Here is a 19919-nt window from a genome sequence, read left to right as displayed (position 1 = left end):
AACTAAAAAATCACATTATATAACTCCCAACGCCCGACCAGCGCCTAGCGCCTAGGCCGCCTAGGCGGGGACTAGGCGCCGCTAGGTGGATTCCACGTTATCAACTAAAAAATCACATTATATAACTCCCAACATAAAAAACATCAAATTTTAAAATGAGTTCAAAAATTACACAACTAATAGAATGTCTCAAATTTAGTCTACTGGTCTACTTCATCTTCTCCATAATTTTCAACAACTTGTTCTTCATCAGACACAAACTCAATATCTTCATTGTGATCATCCTCTTCGTCGGATGCAAAATCATCCTCGTGAAGTTCTCTCACTCTAGAGCTTTTTCGGAGTTGTATATTTTCATCTGCTCCAGTTGCTTCATCAACTATTTGCCAAGTGAGCCCAGAACCTGGTTCAACTTCATCCTCTTCCCCACCATCTACAATCCAGCTTTGTGCATTTGAAGCATCTTTTGCAAGAAGGACATCGACATTTCTTTCCTTCTCTCTTTTTTGTTTGTTCAACAATCTAGCATTAAATTGGACAAATATTAGATTGTTCAACCTATTGACATCCAACCGATTTCTTTTCTTTGTATGAATCTACAAAAAAAAACATAAAAAGTACATATTATACTATAGTTAGTAACACGAACATGTATATTAAAAATTAGTACTTTACATTAATAAAGTTTAAACTTACTCCTTCAAATGCACTCCAATTCCTTTCACATCCAGACGAACTTGTAGTTAATGAAAGAATCCTCAATGCCACTTTAGCAAGTTGGGTGTGTGAGCACCGTAGGTTCTCGACCATGTACATGGATCAAATGCATCATCATTATCCTCACATGCTTTTGCTGCCAATGCTTTCCCAAATAACCCACTCTTGTCTCTATATTTTGCGAATTCCTTGTTAATAATTGTATCTTGTAGTTCAAACTCATTGGAATGCAAAACTTCAATGCATTCAAAAATCCCAGTTGCGACCTCCTCGTAAAGAGCAATAGAACCATCTTTGTAGTAGAAGTAGGGATTCAACACAAAAGCTGTGGTATGCAATGATGTATCAAGTCTATCTTTCGTTTTTGACTTGATAATCACTACAATAGGCTGATAATTTGATTCAACATTGTTTAAGGCCACCTTGATATCTTTTTTAGCTTGAAGAAGCTCCCCATATAGAAACCCCATGGATGGCTTTCTATCTCCATCAACCAATCGAAGAACTCTTACCAAAGGAGCAAATATTTTCAAACAAAGTGTCACACCATTCCAAAAACTCATGCTCATTATAGTAGAGTAAGCCAATTTCCCTTTGTTTGTCTTTGCCCATTTACAAGTCTCCCACAATTCACTTGTAAACATGGCCCTTAGACTTGATTTTTTCTCAATCAAACTCTGTAATGTGAGGAAGTTAGATGCAAACCTGGTAACTCCTGGTCGGGCTATGTCTTTCTTTTTTTGTAAAACTCCTCATCAATGACAAAGTCTTATGGTGAGCATAAATGAAAATGGTAAAAGTCTTGGCTTGGTCGATAACCTTTTTATATTTTGGAAGCTCGCCAATACTTTCAAGCTTGAGATTAATTGTGTGAGCTGCACATGAACTCCAAAAGATCCTAGGCCGCTTTTCTTTCATCAATTTAGCTGCAGCCATATTGTTGGTAGCATTGTCTGTTACAATTTGAACAACATTCTGAGATCCTACTTGTTCCACACACTTGTCAACATACTCAAATATATGTCTAGATGTATGGGCCTCGTATGAAGACTCCTTAGACTCTAGAAATGTAGTACCTTCCTTGCAATTAACACACAAATTTAAAATGCTTCTTCTTTTTCTGTCACTCCATGCATCTATCATAATCGAGCACCCATTTTTTACCCATTCTTCTTCGTTATTCTTTAACAATTGTTTTGTTCTTTCAACTTCAACTTTCAAAATTGGCTCCTTAAGTTGATATTGAGTTGGAGGCTTGAACCCTGGTCCAAATTGACCTACTGCCTCCATCAGTTGTTTGAAGCTATCATTATCAACAGCATTGAATGGGATTCCATTTTCAAATGCCCGTCTCCCAACATATTGTTGAACTTGTTAAGTTCTCTCTTTGAAAAGAGCCTTGTTTATATTTTTTTGACAAAGCACTTTATTCCCACTCGAACCTACATTTTCTGAAGAAATCACTGATGCATATCTATCCATGGGCCCAAGTGGAAGAGGTTTTTTAGTTCCACTCATCCCTTCAATTTCAAGAACTTCTTCTTCTTCTTCATGATGGATATTCACCTCTGCTCTACATGTTTCTTCAGCCATTCTTTTGTTTTTATTTCTGTTCATCGCTTCTGAAATAGCTTCTTTGCACTTATTGTGATCTTCTTGAGATGATTTTTGACAACCAGATACATTTCTAGGTATATTTCCTATGTGCTCCTTCATCCTATATACTCCCCCAGACATCGTTTTCCCACACAACTTGAACTTAACTCTGTTGAGGTTCTTAGGATCAATCAACATCCCAAACTCCCATCCGATGTCAGTTGACTTTCTCCTAAGGATATCGGATTCGGGTTGAGTGACAGATGCGTTCGAAGATGGATTGCTTGCCATGGGTACCTATTGTTAAACAATAAACACTTACTTCAGTTAATTCATGTAATAATAACACGGCACTGCTCAAGCTTTAAAAATAAAATCAAGAATTTATTAACTTAATAAGAACACTACACTGCTCAAGAGTCAAGAGATGATTGTTTGCCCCTAAAAAAACTAAAATCATCTTAATAAATAGCTGGAATCAACACATAGTGGAATTAGTGTACAGAAGGATTAGTGGAAAATTAGACTTTGAAGTTTGACAATTAAATTTTCATAAATTCCTTTGAACTTGAAAAGAAGACAGACATATTCATTATTAATTATTAAAAGAGCTTTAAAGGAACTTGAAAATACTGCCATAAGCATTAATAAAAAAGGCACTGACATAAAGAATTAATAAAAAAAAAAGCACTAACATATACATTCCTCCTTCCAAACTAGAAAAGAACACTAACATAAGCATAGAAATCGAAGTATTGAGCTACATGCGGGAAAGATTCCATATTAGATATAAGAACACTGTCGAAGTATTAGATAAAGAAAGCATGTTTTTATCAGGTAAAAAAAGTTCGATCAAATCAATTTCAAGTGACAAAAAATACCTTTCAAGTGAATAGCAGGAGCCTGGAATCGAGCTTCTATTTTCTGGCTGCCTTCGAATCAAGCTGGTAAGCAAATAAAGGGTCCGACTTAAAGCCTGGAATCAGACATTGAAGGGGAAAAAAACGAGTTGCTTCTTCTATCGATGCCTCTCAAATGACGACTGAAGAGGATGAAGTCTGAAGATGTTTTAGGGCAAGCCAACAACAAAAAGCCCGTTTATTTTTTTGACTGCCCGTTTTTTTTGGGCTTTTAATTAAAAGCCCAAAAGGCCAAAACAAAACCTAATCAAAATATGCAAGCCGCCTAGGACGCTTACTGCCGCCTAGGCACCGCCTACTACCGCCTAGGCGGTTGGCCGCCTAGGACGGTCGATCAGATGTTTCCTGTTTCGGCTGGCAGCCGCTTAGGCCGAAATTTCGAACACTGCAAGAAAGAAAATATGGATATAAGTTATCAATCCGAATCCACGGATCCAACCATTGACTCAATAACTCAAGGATGAGAGACCTCACTACTGGTAATATGAAGGTATAGGCTCAACATGTAATGCATGCAGCATAATAATCGTTACATAATATATTCACATAATACATGTCATATAAACCATGAAAATATATAACAAGCATACTCAACCAGGATATCACAGATAGTACGTTCGTACCTCTAATCAAGCAACCTAGCCACTCGGGTACTCAAGTCCAAGCCTATAAGAAAATAATCATCATATCACTTAGTGCTTACTAAAAGCCTTAACTAGACTAATAGCTACTTACAAAAGCTAACCAGAGTCTAGCGATAAACCTATATCTGTCATCAGTCCTTTGATGACGATGAACCCAAACTCTAGGCACAACTCTGCTACGCTCCCTATAGTGCCTCGTTATCGACTGGCCTCCGAAACAAAGCCTAGAAACCACTAGAAGCAAGAAAGAAACGAGAGATTAGAGTAGAGGAATGAGCAAGAAATGAGGGCCTTGGCTCACCTATCTGGCAACCAGTATACCCTGTCGAATACAAATACATTCTGATCTCTTACTGGATTACAAAATTCACAATACTGAACTTAGAACTTATTCTGATCCAATCACGAGATATATATGAAATTACACCGTATCCGACATTGAAGTCTCTCTTGTTAAGTGGTTCCTAGCTAAAGATTCACAGTTTCATCCACTAACTACTTAGCTAAGGCTAACAAACAAGTTTATTTGAAATTCATTGTTCCTCTATTAGATACGAAACTCATCTACATATGTAGAACCTGCATTCCCCTTGTCTCGAACAAATGAATATGGTCTATCAAGCGTTACACTATTGCATCCCAAAGCTGATGTTAACTCCAGCACCCTTCATGGTTCATATTTAACCATACACATGATCAGTTCGGATATCTATCTTTTTACATTAGTGGTCAAATTTGTGCATTGGTGTTCGGATTTTTATGAGGGTGTTCAGAACTTTTCTTCCATAATCAGAATTTCTACACATGCCTGATTTTCCCCCACACTACAAGCCAGTGTTCGGACTTAACAGTACGGATTCTTCAATATTTATTCAGGCCGGGGTTTTAAGGTTGGATACACAGTGCGGCTGTTAGGATCCGAATTTTTAGCACATGTTTGGATTTTTGCACAAGCCTAGATTTCTGCATGTGTTCGGATTCTTAGTACATGTTTCGACTATAGCCATCTGCTCAGATGCTCTGGCCCGGATGTTTTTTATTTTTACTTATTTGTTTTTTGTAATTTCAAGGCATACGTGCTTGGATACCTATCTCCTGCTCAGGCTCTCTTGCATGGCATTCATGTGTCCGGGATTATTAACACTACTCAACATTTTGTTCGGGATTGTCACTTTTACTTAGCCAATTTCATGGTTGTATATGCGTGCTCGGGATTGTTAAGAACCAGGAATGTCACTTTTACTTAGCCGATTTCATGGTTTTTTATGCGTGCTTGGGATTGTTAAAAACACTCAACGTTCTGTTCGGTAATGTCACTTTTAATTAGCTGATTTCATGGTTTTTATGCGTGCTCAAGATTGTTAAGACTAGTCACCATCCTTTTCGGAAATTTCATTTTTACATAGTCGTTTTCATGGTTTTTAAATAACACATGCATGAGGGAATGATCCTGCTCGGGAGGATTAGAAGAAAAGACACGATCAAGGTTGGGAAAGTGGTGCCTAAAATATTCCCAACAAAAAAACATAAGTTATGACTAAACCAAACCAAGTGAAATGACCACGCATGGTCCAGAGTAAATAAAAAGTGTTTTTGGTAAAACAAGAGAGAACATTTTTTTCAAACTGCGGGTAATCGGCAACACCCTTGGGCTTGGCCTTTTCCTCCTCCTAGTCGGACTCCTCCCCCTCATCGGGCATGTCATCTAGAGCTTTGGCATAGTCCAAGAAGGGAGCATGGTGTTCGGCCTCCGAATACTGACCGACGATTTTGGTTGGGAAAATTCTAGCAAGTGAATTAGGTCAAGTTATAATATAGTTGGACAGAGTCCAAGTCGATCCCACAGAGACTAATGTTTAAATACTAAGATATATATTATTCAAATTAATCTAGGCTAATTAAAATAAGGGATTTTTACGAATTATTTAACTAATGAAAATAAACTAAATTATTGTAAAGCAAAATTTAAAATTAAATTAAATGAGCAGAAAAACTTTAAGACTGATTCAAATTTTAGGAAAATGACCAGGAACACACAACGGTACCAGAAATCGATAATTTCCATGTATTGGATTTAATCAAACAAAAATCATTCATATTCACGACAAAATCCCTTAAAATAATTATTAATATATTTCTAGAATTAATAATCTTATTTTCATTTAACAGTCCAATTATTTCTAATTGAATTTAATTAAAAAAAACGCATTCACGAGTTATGCAATTTCAGCTTCCGCCTAAAATCGCACACTGAACCGAATACTATTTCTAGTCGTTTTAACCATGTGTTGACTAATATTTTTGAAGCTAATTTCAATCTTTTCTTTTTCAAGTCCATATCAAACAACAAACATGCAATTAATTGGCCAGATTAAAATCAAGAATTATGCACAAATATCAATCCACAAATATTTCATAAATAAAAAATCAATCAATCCATTCCATGAACAAGAATCAATAGTCTGGCCCTATCGTGGCCTCGATCAAAAGACGACTACTCCATAATATCAAAAGGAGACAAAATTCTCATGTTTGAATTCAACATAAATAAATCAGAAAAATAAGAATAAAGAAAATCTCAGTGATGGTGCCGAATCTTGCTTGTGTTCTTCGTTTCTGATCTCAGCCGTCAAATCTCAAATCTGGCAAAAGTTCAGAATTCAAAAGTTTTTTTTTTCAAATTAGGGCTTGGCTCATTTATATTTTCTTCTAAAAGCCTTCAAAATTGCCCAAAATAATCAGAGTCCTGAAATTTCTAAATTCTAGAAATATTTTTTTTTTCAAATTTGCGAATCACACGGACCCTGGATACCCTCCGTGTACACCTCCGGACATTTTTTCTAACACGTGTACAGTAACCACACGGACCCCGGATAAGGGTCCGTGTACCCCTCCGAAGGTCTTCTGTCTCGAATTCTTCACAATACATGGACACGGGGGTATTTCCAGAAAGGGCACGGGGTCTGGACATTTTTCTGGGTGAACTTCTCTTCTAACAAACATGCACGGACCCCCTTCCAGAAGCAGCACGGGGTCCGTGTATTTTCCTGGGCTGGTTCCTTCTTACATTCTAAAATGCACGGACCCCCTTCCAGAGCAAGCCCGGGGTCCGTGTATTTTTCTCCTTTTGCTCTTCTTGGCTTCTTAGGATTTTTCCGTATTTTCCGGCCAAGTTCCGACGTGACATCGCATTGTTTGACTTTTTCTTCAATATTTAAGTCTTCTCAACTTTTAGTCAAACCTACAAACACATAAAAGTATGATGATTTAGGCGCAAAAGTTGAAATAAAAAATTCCAGATAAGCACGAATATGACCAAATAAAGTGTACAATAAGCTATAAGATTCGTGCTTATCAAATACCCATTGGCTCGGAACTGAGCCAAGCACCCTTTCAATCCCTCCTCAAAGAAAACCACTACTTTCCTCGTGCAGAGGTTGGAAAATTTGGAAGACTGGAGAAACTCTTCTTTCCCTTGGGCCCATGATGCCCCGACTTCCTTATCTTTTGCTCGAAGTGCATCCTCCAGCTCAAAGATCCTTTTCTGAGATGCTTCTAATCCATCCTGTGCAGTCTCTATAGCTGTCCGCATGTTGTACACCTCATCATCATGCTCATATTGCAAGGTGCGCATCTGCTCTATCAGCTCTGCAACCCGCTTCACAATCTCATCCTGGCTCAGGGAATTCTCCCGAGCCTCAACACAGGCCTTGATGCTTCGGACAATGTGTTCACCTGCCCAGGCAAGGGTCTGCAACAACAACAAGTTTTTTACGCCAAGTCCTAAAAGCCATGACAACATGCTAGAAATAAAAGGAATAAAAAAGTAAATTACCTGCATGAAGCTAAGAGCCATCGATTCCTCCACCATATGGTCTGAGACGGACTGGACCACATCCAAATCCATGGAGGAGATCATGTGCTGGAGAATGTTGAGGCTCCTGGGCCCATCTGGCCGGGCAAAGAAGGATATCCCCAGACTATAGGGAAGATTGGGATCTCCCCGGGGCAAATCCTTAAGAAGCATGCTGACCTCCACCACAGGGGACTTTCCCTTCACTCAGGACGAGGCCTCAAAATCACCAAGAACAGAGTTCTGCTTGCTCGATCCACCATCTTCAGGGCTTTCTTTGAATATCTCCGCTCTAGTTGCTCGGGGGTAGGATGCTCGGACTCGGTAGTTTTCGAGGAGGCCTTGGGCTTCTTTCTCTTCAACCTCTTCATGGTTGCTCATACGTCAGCAGGTATCTCAGCTCTTCCTATTCTTTCGTCATTGAAAATGTTAAACATAAGGGAAAGAGAGTCAGTAAAAATACTTAACATAAAGGACTAAAGGGTTAGGAATAGTAGAAGTCCCTACCCAGATCTCCCCAAACCTCTATCCCTTTTCTACAGAAGCCAAACTAGCAGAGCAGGTCATCTTCAATCAAGCTCTCAATGTTGAAGGTTTTTGCACTCATGATGGCAAGGAAGTTGGTAAAATCATGGGTCGGCTAGGCTGTAATGGATGGGGTTTTAAACTTCTTGGCCCAGTTCATCCCACATAGTCATGGTTGGCTGGACCGAACAAATAAGTACTTGTTGGTCCAACCCTTATGGGAGCTTGACTTTCCCTTCAAGAATTGGTGCTCGAGTCTGATGGATATGTAGAACCGACCCGGGGCAGTTCTTTTTATTTGGATAAATTTCAAAAAAATTCCCTATGTCTAAGGGGACCCCAAAAAAACTAAAAAAAACTCCTAAAGAGAGAATGGAACTAAAAGAGTTAGGGAAAGTTGGCTCGGACGCACATGGAAGTACTCACACACGGACTGTACAATATCAAGGACAAGAAACCTCGGACCCATTCCTACTTGGTCTACACTAAAACTATGGAAACCCTGGGTTTATGGGCTCGATCTCAACGCTTTGGAATCAGCAAGTCAAAGGTGTCGGGCATACCCGAGCTGGCCCTGATGGTCAGGCCCATGTCCGGACCAAGGTAAGAAGCCAGGACTTCATACCATGGGCGACACTCTCCTCTCAATTGGGCCTCGTCACTGATCCTAAGTGTAGTAGCCCATATCCATAATTAATGATTAATGATTAATTAATCATGTGATCATGTTTAGATTAATTAAAATATGATTAAAGAAGTTCCAGAAGGATTAACGGAGTTCAAATATGGATCCAAAACACTGGAAAATAGTCTGAAGGGTCGAGCGGGATCGGACCATCCGAAGTGGCTGTGTTCGGGAGCTAGTTCGGAGGATGCGAGCAGTTCGGACGCTCCGAAGTCGAGTTCGGACGATCCAAACTTGAGCAGGGACACGTGTCTTCATATCATCGGATGCTGACGTCACGGATGACATAATATTGAGTTCGGACGATCCGAAGGACCATATCGGAGCATCCGAACAGTGTATGGGACAGGTGTATGGTTGCATGCGATTGGTTGGACACGTGGCGGAGATCGGATGATCCGATGAGGCAATTGGATGGTCCGAAGAATATCGGATGCTCCGAAGGCATGATCGGACGGTCCGATCGTGTTCTATAAATATGGGGTTCGAGCTCCTCATTTGTGCGGATTCCGAATTCCTCTCCTTCTCCCACGTGGCTCTATTTTAGGGCTTTGGGTACTCTTATTTTAGAGTTGGAGTTGGAATATTTTTAGTATAGTCAGACAGTGTCTGACATAGTAGCGGGACACTGCCCGAGTAGCGGAGCTGTGCTCGAGTTGTGGGGCAGCAGCAACAAGAGGGGTACGCCAGTAGTGAGTAATCGCCATCAGTGGGCTGTCGATGGACACATGTATAACTATGCTCTCCTTAAATTATTTAGGAGTATGAAATAGCTTAGTTAAGGTTTTTAGAGCTTATTGAATGATGCATGGGTATTTGCATTGTAGAATTGATGTTAGACTTGTAACCTAGAGTTGGACTGCTAGGACTGCCTGTAGTAAGGTACGTAAGTACTGACTGAGATTGCCAGCGGGTATGCATGCTTATATGTAGCATTTATTTGTTTGCATGTGATTGCATGTACATATCATATTGTGCATGTACATCTTTTGAGATGAGCCAGTTAGGGTTGCTCAGCCCTGTTTGGACGTTTTGATGTCGAGTACCCTTAAGTACTGGTATCTAGAGGACTCCGTGGTCCGCATCCAAAATTCGGGAGTGAGTGGTTGCGCACAGTGGTTAGCGACCCCGATGTGACGAGCTCATGTCCCAGGCGCCAGTCTGAGCCGTTTGTTTACAGTTATCCCAGATATGGATGCTCTATCATTTGCATGCATCATATTTATATGTTTATCCGTGCTTTCGTATTGAGCTTAGAGCTCACGTCCAGTATTTTCTGTATGTCTGGACACCCCATTCGATGGGGAAGGTGTAGGTGCAGTGTTGAGCACCAGGAGCTTGGAGTAGCTAGTGACCAGTGAAGACAGCAGGATTAGCTATAGGTCTTAAACCTCTAGGATTATTTGTAATTCGATTGGGTTGTATTTTTGTTTATTTAATCGGTTGTATTCTGTCGGTCTGCTTTTATTTAAGTCCTCCGCAATGATTTATTTTAAATGCATGCTTAATTATGTTCTAACTCTGATTAGGTAGTGGATCCGGGTTGGGTCGTTACACTAAGCCTATGAAATCTCGTCGTTTTAGCTTCATAAGACTCAGAATGGCTCGGATTGGACTCCGACCCCTGGGGTCAGATGGTCTGGGCATCTCTAAAGGGGTAGAGGGCGCGTCTACGAATTCTGATAAATCCCTAACTACCAACTCATCTGGACAGAAACAAGGATGACTAAGCGAGAACGGGAGGGATAATTTGTGCTCAGGACATGCAGAACGTGAAGGGCTCAAGAAAGTCCAATCTAGGTCGGTAATCACCAAGCTCGGGTTGGGAACGCTCTCGACAATGCAGCAGAGTAATGGCGTAAGCTATAAAAAGTGAAAACAATGAATTTTTACCGCCTATTTATAGAATTATGGGTTGAATCTTGACCGTTTGATTAAAGGACTGATCAAGGGCCCAGAGGAGGCCACGATGTCGTACTGATCGCCTTGGGAGCCCTATTGTAAGAAAATCCTGGTCGTCCACTCAAGAGAAGAAACGGATTACGATCTGGACCATTCATACACGACACACTGTTTTACCACATACGACGCAGCCCTAATGGGCTGGGCTTGGAATCCGACTAGACCGCATGGTCTAAAATTCATACTTTATTTAAACCAAAAGAAAGAGGTATTATTGATGCCCCTAAAAATATTTGGATCTAGTCTGACCCAAACTCGAGCCCATACCTGGGAAAAGTTCCACCAAAATTCACTAAGCTCTATTTTATAGAAAGCCTAAGCTGGATAGAATCTCAACCAATACAAAAGGTAGGTTCATGGTTAAAGCCCAAGATGCTGAGCCCATTGGGCTGAGCCCTATGTGGGTAGGGAAAAAACCCGACTTGGGCCCAGCATGGTAAGTTTAAATAAAAACGCAAAATATCAAATATGCTTGGAAGATTTCAAAAAGATAAAGGAAGATCCCGATAAAATCGGAATTATGATTAGACTATCCGGATGGCTCAGAATCCTAGCCGTGATGACCTCGTATAGAACTCTAATCCAACAAGAATTCCACTCTTATTTGGTAATGACCCTTCCTGCCCCTATAAATACCATGTGTTTCTTATGGTTTTACACATTCATTTTTGCTCATGCATTCACTCGCTTATATTCTATTGTTCTCTTAATTTTATTACGATCTTCGTCTTCTGATCATTGACTTAGGCATCAGAGGTGTCATACTGAACACACTTTCGGCGCCCCCTAACCCTGTTTTTGTCTGTGCAGAGCACTATTCACCCGACCTGACCCGTGTATTGAAAGATTGGAAGATCCACTCTACCAAACCGAACCCGAGGTAAAATTTTGGTATCATCAGATTATTTAGACAAACTGTTATTCAAATTAAATGTATTATGTAATTATAATTTATAATTTACAAAAAAAGTGCTTACATTCATTAAAATCATGTGTAGGTCAAATTTTCAATGTCATGACAAAGGGGATTTGGGGATAAATCCCTGTTGACAAACATGGCTTCACGATCAGTCCTCATCCCCTAAAATTTAATTATGCATTCCCTGATCCTCCTACATCAATAGTTTTAGGTCCCTGGTCAACAAATAATTTCATTTATTTTTCCCTCTCTTCCTTTAACGTTTTTTTTCCTCTTCTCATCCCCTATTTTGCGATTGGAAATCCATAGCCATGGACATTGAAGGAGATAGAGAGAAAGCTTAATATGGGGTAAAAATTATATGATAAATCATCTTCCCCCTCCTTCTTCTCGTTCTTCTCTTCCCTTCACGATTTTCTCCTATCTTCTATTTCATGATTTTTACAGTAAATCACTAGCCTCCAAGGACGAAGGCGACTGGAAGCTTGGAGCCACTGCCACGGTAAATCATTTCTTCCCCTCCTTCATCTCGTTTTTTTCCTCCGCGGGTGAAGGCGACTGGAAGCTTGGAGCCACTGCCACAGTATATCATCTCTTGCCCTCCTTTATCTAATTTTTTTATTCTCGTAGTACGATCTTCCCTTCACAATTTTTCCTCTCCTCTATTTCATGATTTCTACAGTAAATCCCTAGGCCATCGGACGAAAAATGAGACTGGAAGAGCACTAGGGCAGTCAAACCTGCACGCGAATTGTGAAAGTAGAAAATAAAAAATCCTTGAATTAATATATGTATTCCCAGTAAGTATGTCGCGGTTTCTGTAGTTATCCTAGATTTTATTTTTCACGTTTATGCCTCGTGATCGCGTATTGTGAAAGAAGAAAATCAGAAATCCTTGAATTAATATTTGTATTCCTAGTAAGTATGCCGATGTTTCTCTAGTTCTCCTTGATTTGATTTTTCACATTTAAGCCTCGTGATTTTGATTCAATTTTCTTAATGTGCGTATAGATAGATTGATTTAATTGATTTTGTTATTTTGAATGATTTTGATTTTCCGAATCAAAGCAGCAGTAGCATCGAAACTATTAGAAATTCTGTTTGGTTGTATTTTTTGAATTGAATTAGAGATTGCGTTAATATAATATAAGTTTTTAGTTATATTTTTTGGATTGGAAATTAATATAAGCTAATCGATGTTTTATAAAAAATAAAAATAAAAATAAAAATAAAAAATTGAAATGTCATTGATTCAATTGTTTCAATTTTTAGGATTATATATGGTTTGAATTTCTTCAGTTCAACTTGGTTTTTAATGTCGGTTTACTGCTATGTGAACTTATTGTTTATGATTAGATGATAACTAATATGTGTTATTATATTTATGAATTGATTCCTAAATATTGATTTTAAACAAGTACTTATTTCTTACTTATCAAGATTTTATTCTAATGAAAAATTAGAAAAAAAAAAACTCTAACACTTGAACATATTTGGATTCAGTTTGTGTTGGTTTAAGGATAAAACTTATGTTTGATTGATTCATGTGCATGTTAATTGTTGGCTGGTAATTGTACTTCGAATTCTTTATTTTTTTCAAATTTTTGTTAGTTGTTGTGTATTTTGCTTAAATTTATGTGTGATTTTTTTTTTGTTATTATTGTAATATATAGTCAATTTGACACTCTTTTTTAGTTGTATATATTATATTTTTGTTGTTATAGTATTCTTGTAGTTTATAAAGACTTTTATTAGATTTGGTCAATGTTTAATGAATTTTTTCCATTTGTGAATGAAGAATTTTTTTTAATTCTAGTTTTTTGTGAATAATTTTTTAAAATTATTTATTAGCCATTTCCACTAAGAATTTTAACAACTCAGTTGACGCCGGTACTCTCTTGATTTATTGGCAAAATGGAATCTGAATCTGGATCGGGATCATCAAATTTTTCATTCATAGGTAGCTACGAGTATAAAAATGAGCTCTATATGATTCCATCTTTAGTGGCTTTAGTGTGATGGAATTGTTTCTTAATCTTGAGAGAAAATGTGAGGATATTTCTCAACAAACCGTGACTCTGCACTATTTAGCGCCTCATCAGAAGAAGTATGTGACGTTGAATGAAGACGATGATGTCTATATCATGACTCATCTTAACACATCCATTAGATTGACAATAATTAATATGAGGTCAGTGAGAAAAGACGAAATGGAAGGCCGCAACCTAGGGAGGTAAAAACTCCAACCCAGGGAGGTAAAAACTTATTTATTAATATGTATTTTTCACATGTATTGGGTATTTGGTGATTTTTTTTTTGTTTAGCTTGGTAAGTCATATACATAGTATAAATTCTTATGATATATTTTCACTTATTATTTTATATCGCATGTTTTATGAAGATATGTTTTGAGTGTGCTTGTTATGAATCTTGATGATGTATGAGGTATAGTTTGTCAAATAGCCGATCATTTTGGTTGTTATCTCGAGCTCCAATATTCTTTCATGTTTCTTATATTAATAATTTTGTAGAAGCCTAACAAAACTTTTCATTACTTAAAATAGGGTTGAATGTGTAGATGAGTTGGTGAGTAGTAATGATGATCATCTTGAAGTTGGTTTTTTAAGAAACTCCATTGACGTTTGGAGTTGCTGCATCCGTGGATAAGGTCAAATATTTAGAGATGCTGCTGAATTTAGAGTTTATGCTAAAAATTATGCAGTTAGTACAAGACGTTCTTTTTTGTACAAAATGAATGATAATAAGAAGATTATTCTTGTTTGTGCTACTGACAATTGTTCTTGGAGAATTTATGCCTCGCGACACAAATCTGACAATCTGTTTGGCATTAGAAAATTTAATTTGATACATTCTTGTGGAGATGATAATATTAGTACTAGAGGACATCCCGGAGCTGATTCTGCTTGAGTTTCCAATGTTGTGATGGAAAGGCTGAGGGGAGAGCCCTTATATCGACCATATATGATGTTGAAAGATATACAAAGACATTATGGGGTCGAGATCAGTTACCACAAGGTTTGGAAAGGGAAAGAATTGGCTATGCATGACATTCACAGTGCGGATAATGAGTCTTATGATAAATTAAGATGGTATTGTAGTTCCATCAAAGAAACTAATCCTGAAATTATTGTTGAATGTGAAATTGACCAATGAAGTAATAAATTTAAACGTCTTTTCATATGTTTCAATGTGTGTGCAACTAGTTTTGTCCGTGGATGTAGGTCATTGGTTTTCTTGGATGGTACACACATAAAAACAAGCACAAGGGAAATATTTTGTCTGCTATTGTGAAAGATGCTAATGATGATTTTTTTCTCATCCTCCTCACCATCAGCCAAACTAGCCCCGATTTTTTTCCCAATGATTCCATTTGTTTTCCATAATTCTTTAAGCCTTTGAATCTCACGGAGTTGATCCTCCACAGTTTTCTCCAACCTTTGTATTCTACACGTCGTTTCTTCCTCTTTCATTTTAGATGAAACCTAAAAAAATTAACTCATTTAAGTCAATATAAATTCTCAATTATAATCATATAATCATTTTCTGACAATAAATAATTTACCCGTTCATTTCTATGCCTCTCACCAAAAAGGTCTAGTTCCTCACCCAATGGAGTTATGCTCAACACTTATTCACAGATAAAAATGAAATGTCGCATCTGAAAAACTATAAATTAAGATTAAAAATATACCTTAGTACGCGTAATCTTTTGCAGTAAAGCATCTGCAACTTCAGCATATAATGGTATATTGCTCTCACTTCACTTAAACAATCGGAGAAATGTACGTAAAGAACCGGATAATACTCCTAGGGAAGGGATCTTTTCATAAAACCAAGCCTAGATGAACAAGAATAAAAATCATATGATACAAAAATGATAAAATCATATTTAGAAAACATAATAAAATCTGACCATCATCCCAACAACGCAACCATCCAAATATGTTGTTCCTGCAATCGTTCCATCAGACTCAACAATATGTGCTGCTATTTTATCACACAAAAATCTATATGAAGCGTCTCCCCATGAGTACTCAAAAAAGTTCGAGAGATCATCAATATAAGAGAACAAGAACCGAGGTGTCATATAGGTACTCAATGGAAATACTATACAATTGAATTCAAACAAGATAAAAATTCAGATAAATCATCTAGGTGCAAGTCATCATTTAATTCAGGTAATAACAAGAGATTCTCAGAAATTTTCTTCCTCGGGGCATTGCAAAGTTTCCCTGAAAAATAATGTGATAAAAAGTTTGATTGTGTTATGAGATCTAGGTAAACCTGCGGACCTGCATGTGGCAGACAAAGGATGAGGGAGAACTCAAATGATGTGAAAGGGACGATAATATCCTTTCCAAAATGAAAAAATGAGTAACTATCAAATCGCTTCAATACAACGTCTACTATTGTGCGATATATTGAGAGTTTGGGCATCTTCAACCATTTACAAAAAGGCGTACTTTGATCCTGTCCAATTGCTTCTCACTAAGTTTCGGTTCTAGCTTGTTCATCACTTTTCTAAAATAGGTTGAAGAACATCGTGACATTACATCCTTTCCAATCGACCCATTTTGCTCGTTTTTGTCAATACAATTTTCATCTTCAACCATCTCTGCATAACAAATTAAAATAATATCACTAGAACATTAACTAATTCGAGTAGAAAGCATAAACTTCTTAATTAACTTCGTCCAAATAACACATAATATCGAATGCAATGTTTGAAACCACAACATAATTTGAAAACAAACTAGCACAAAATTCAAACAACTGTGAAGTTGAATCCTTTTCGAAAAACTAGTTCATATTATCAAATGTATTTCTATCCAATTAGTTCAAATACTTTATTTCATTTATTTTATCAAAATATAATGCTTCAAATTAAACCAGTATAATTTGAACCAAAATCAATTAGTAACATCAAAAACAGAAACAACGATATTTCAAGAAAACCAACACAATTGAAAAAGGATGACATTGAAACAAATAGCGTTAAACAAATTAAATCGTCACAAACAAAAATATCATCACAAAATTTGCACAAAAATATGACAAATATAACACAACAAGTTCAAACCAGCTTTTTCCTTGGTCGGAGGCATTCGTTGGTTAGGGGTCTTCCTCGATCGGTGAGCTTCAAGGGACATTAGGTTTCGAGTTTGTTTTCTTTCCCGTGGAGCCATTATCGTAATTCTCGTGTTATACGACAATCTTGATAAATAACATGGATGTGGAGTACAAGACGAGTAAATCTTCTAGTTACTAATATTTGTATTGAAAATTTTAGAAAAAAATACTTGCAATTTCTACTAACTAAAATAGGTAATTATCCAAGGAATTAAGTATTAACTGTCTTTAATATCCTGTTGAATCCGATATTTTGGTGATAACAAACAACAACTCATTGTATAGGAATGTGCTGCCAACCATTGTATTTCAGGAATCTACTACAACTTCTACCGGAAGCTTGTCAACCGCCTTTGCTCTCGACCGGCTGAAGTCACAAGCCTATCGACTGGCTATCAAAACCAGCAGAGGATAAATCTATCTACCGGAAGCTTGTCAACCGCCTTTGTCTCTCGACCGGTTGAAGTCACAAGCTTATCGACTGGTTATTCAAACCAGCAGAGGACAAATATCTCTACAGGTAGAATGCCAACTGCTTATCAGGATATCTCAAGACAAGTACCTGTGACAAGATGTTCTTTGCAAGATCTTTTATTAAAAGCAGAACCGGCGTGTCAGAAGATATGTTGACTCCTGCAATTGAGACAACAGGTTGCACCAAAATGACAAAAACACAGAATGACTACAGATAAAGCATTCGACCGTTTATTCCAGTTTTGGACCCTGGAAGTTGTCTGCAGTGTACGATCTTCATGCAGAATCATCAATGCATTTATGAGCATTAAATGTGCATTCAATGCAGCATCAGAACGTTCAAAATAAAGACGTTGATGATTGACCTATATAAAGGGAAGATTGCTCAAGAAGTGACAAGACAACAAAGTGAGACAAGCAATTCAGAAAAATCTCAATCAACTCAATCACTTGAATAATATCAGAAGTCCTCATCTGATATACTTGAGCACACTTACAAGATCATTCATTTGCTGCTCAAATAAACCCTCGCCTACAGTTCACATATCTGATCGTCAAGGATCATCCTAGGGTTTTCAAGCCTCTCGACCGCTCTGCAGTTTGAGAAGCTCAACTCAACTATACTCATTGTTGAAGAGAATTGAAGCTACTCTGAAAGCTTCCACCAGATTGATAAGAACTGAGAATCTTATCTGTGTAAATCTAGGAGTTTCGGATTAGGCATTGGATAAGTCCAAAGTCTGAAGTGGGTGTATTACAAGACGTTGTAATAACCAAAGTCTTCTAGTGAATTCCTTCCTAAGTGGAAGAAGGGGAGACGTAGAAGGATTAAGCCTTCGAACTTCCATAAATCGTGCCTTAGTCTTTACTGCTATTTATCTTACATTCTGCTCATACATTGCATTATAAACTTTGCATCACTAAAACCTCTGAACTATTTCCGCACTATTTAAGTTGTTCAAACCGTTTTAGAAGTTGAGAAAACAGATTAAGTGAACTAAACCTCACTTGATCATTTTGAAGAAGAAGAAGAAAAGTTTCAGAGTGTATTCACCCCCCCCTCTACCCTCTGAACCGATCCCAACATATCCCACTAGGAACTTTGAGTCTTCTTGAAAGTGTACATCATAACATAAATTAAATTGACAACGAACAAAAAACCGCATAAACTTAGTCCTAATCAAAGAGCGACAAATGTAATATAACATGAAGAGAAGAAACAACTCGGAATTACAAGTTTATAAACAACATGAAGCTGAGAAGAATCGTGCTCGAGCGTGCAAAACGTGCGCTCGAGCCTGAAGTTTTTTGTATGGCCCTTCTCTTGAACCAGAGCGCGCTCGAGCATGCAAAGCATATGCTCGAGTGCTTCTGCCTTCTGCTTTGTCATTTATATTGAACATTCAATCTCTTACATGATCACTCAACATAATTTGATCGTGAAGCTTGAATACAATCTGAGGAGTGAATAAATATATACCGTGACAGTGACTCCACAAGCTTTCAGTCGCCTTCGTCGTCCGATGGGCTAGAGATTTACTGTAGAAATCTTGAAATAGAGGAGAGGAAAAAATCGTGAAGGGAAGATCGTATCTACGAGAAGCAAAAAAACGAGATGAAGAGGGGAATAGATGATTTACCATGGCAATGTCTCCAAGCTTCCAGTCGCCTTCGTCCTCGGAAGGGAAAACGAGATGAAGGAGGGGAAGAGATGATTTCCCGTGGAAGTGGCTCCAAAATTTCAGTCGCCTTCGTCCTCAGAGACTAGTGATCTACTGTAAAAATCATGAAATAGAAAATAGGAGAAAATCGTGAAGGGAAGAGAAAAACAAGAAGGAGGAAGGAGACGGTTTACCATATAATTTTTACCTCATATTCAGCTTTCACTCAATATCCTTCAATGTCCATGTCTAAGGATTTTCAATCGCAAAAAAGGGGATGAGAAGAGGAAAAAAAAAGTTAAAGGGAGAGAGAGAAAAATAAATGAACTTATTTGTTAACCAGGGACCTAAAATTATTGAGATATGAGGATAAGAAGTGCAGAATTAAATTTTAGGGGATGAAAATTGATTGTGGAGACATGTTTGTCAATAGGGATTTATCCCCAAATTTCTCTCATGAGAAGCTAATTAATAGAAAAAAATATGCATAAAAAATCATACAACAGTGAAATAATAAAACAATAAGATAAATCTAACCTTGTTGAGACTTGAGACAAATAGCCATGAAAATATTCAGCTTGAAGCCAATTTCACTTCCTTGAAAGTCACCCACGTGAGATTTCGTTTTTACAATTTTTCAGAATTTTAAGTAAAAATTGGAATATTTTTCATCCTTAATTATTGAGGGGCGGGGGTAGATGATTTTATTTGGGGGGTGCGAAAATTAATTTTCCAAAAAAATTAATTAATAAATATAAAAAATTAAAAACACAAGTATAATGTTTAATATTCACTCCTAAAAGAATAGCAAT

General features: G+C 37.6%; 1 protein-coding gene and 1 long non-coding RNA gene across 6 annotated transcripts; both read right to left on the bottom strand.

Annotated features, from left to right (window-relative positions):
* Positions 1–200: 200 nt before the first annotated feature.
* Positions 201–2007, bottom strand: LOC140862502 (uncharacterized). The gene is made up of 4 exons (XM_073265532.1): positions 1537–2007; positions 815–1394; positions 697–767; positions 201–596 (listed from the first exon to the last, which is right to left on the bottom strand). Exons 1-4 carry the CDS (start codon positions 2005–2007, stop codon positions 201–203), a joined length of 1518 nt encoding a protein of 505 aa, XP_073121633.1.
* Positions 2008–14982: 12975 nt separating this feature from the next.
* On the bottom strand, positions 14983–19517 carry LOC140865654 (uncharacterized). 5 transcript variants are annotated; one of them, XR_012144676.1, is made up of 5 exons: positions 19316–19517; positions 19087–19221; positions 18927–18995; positions 15405–16457; positions 14983–15324 (listed from the first exon to the last, which is right to left on the bottom strand). It is a non-coding gene; the product is annotated as an uncharacterized lncRNA (long non-coding RNA). The 5 variants fall into 5 exon arrangements; XR_012144677.1 differs by having other exon boundaries at positions 15534–16457; XR_012144678.1 differs by having other exon boundaries at positions 14983–15680; positions 15756–16457.
* Positions 19518–19919: the final 402 nt, after the last annotated feature.

The sequence above is a fragment of the Henckelia pumila genome, chromosome 4 (assembly GCF_033568475.1).
Source record: "Henckelia pumila isolate YLH828 chromosome 4, ASM3356847v2, whole genome shotgun sequence".
In the NCBI taxonomy this organism is placed as follows: domain Eukaryota; kingdom Viridiplantae; phylum Streptophyta; class Magnoliopsida; order Lamiales; family Gesneriaceae; genus Henckelia; species Henckelia pumila.
Note: the sequence above shows the minus strand (reverse complement) of the source record. Positions and strands in the feature narration are given on the sequence as shown.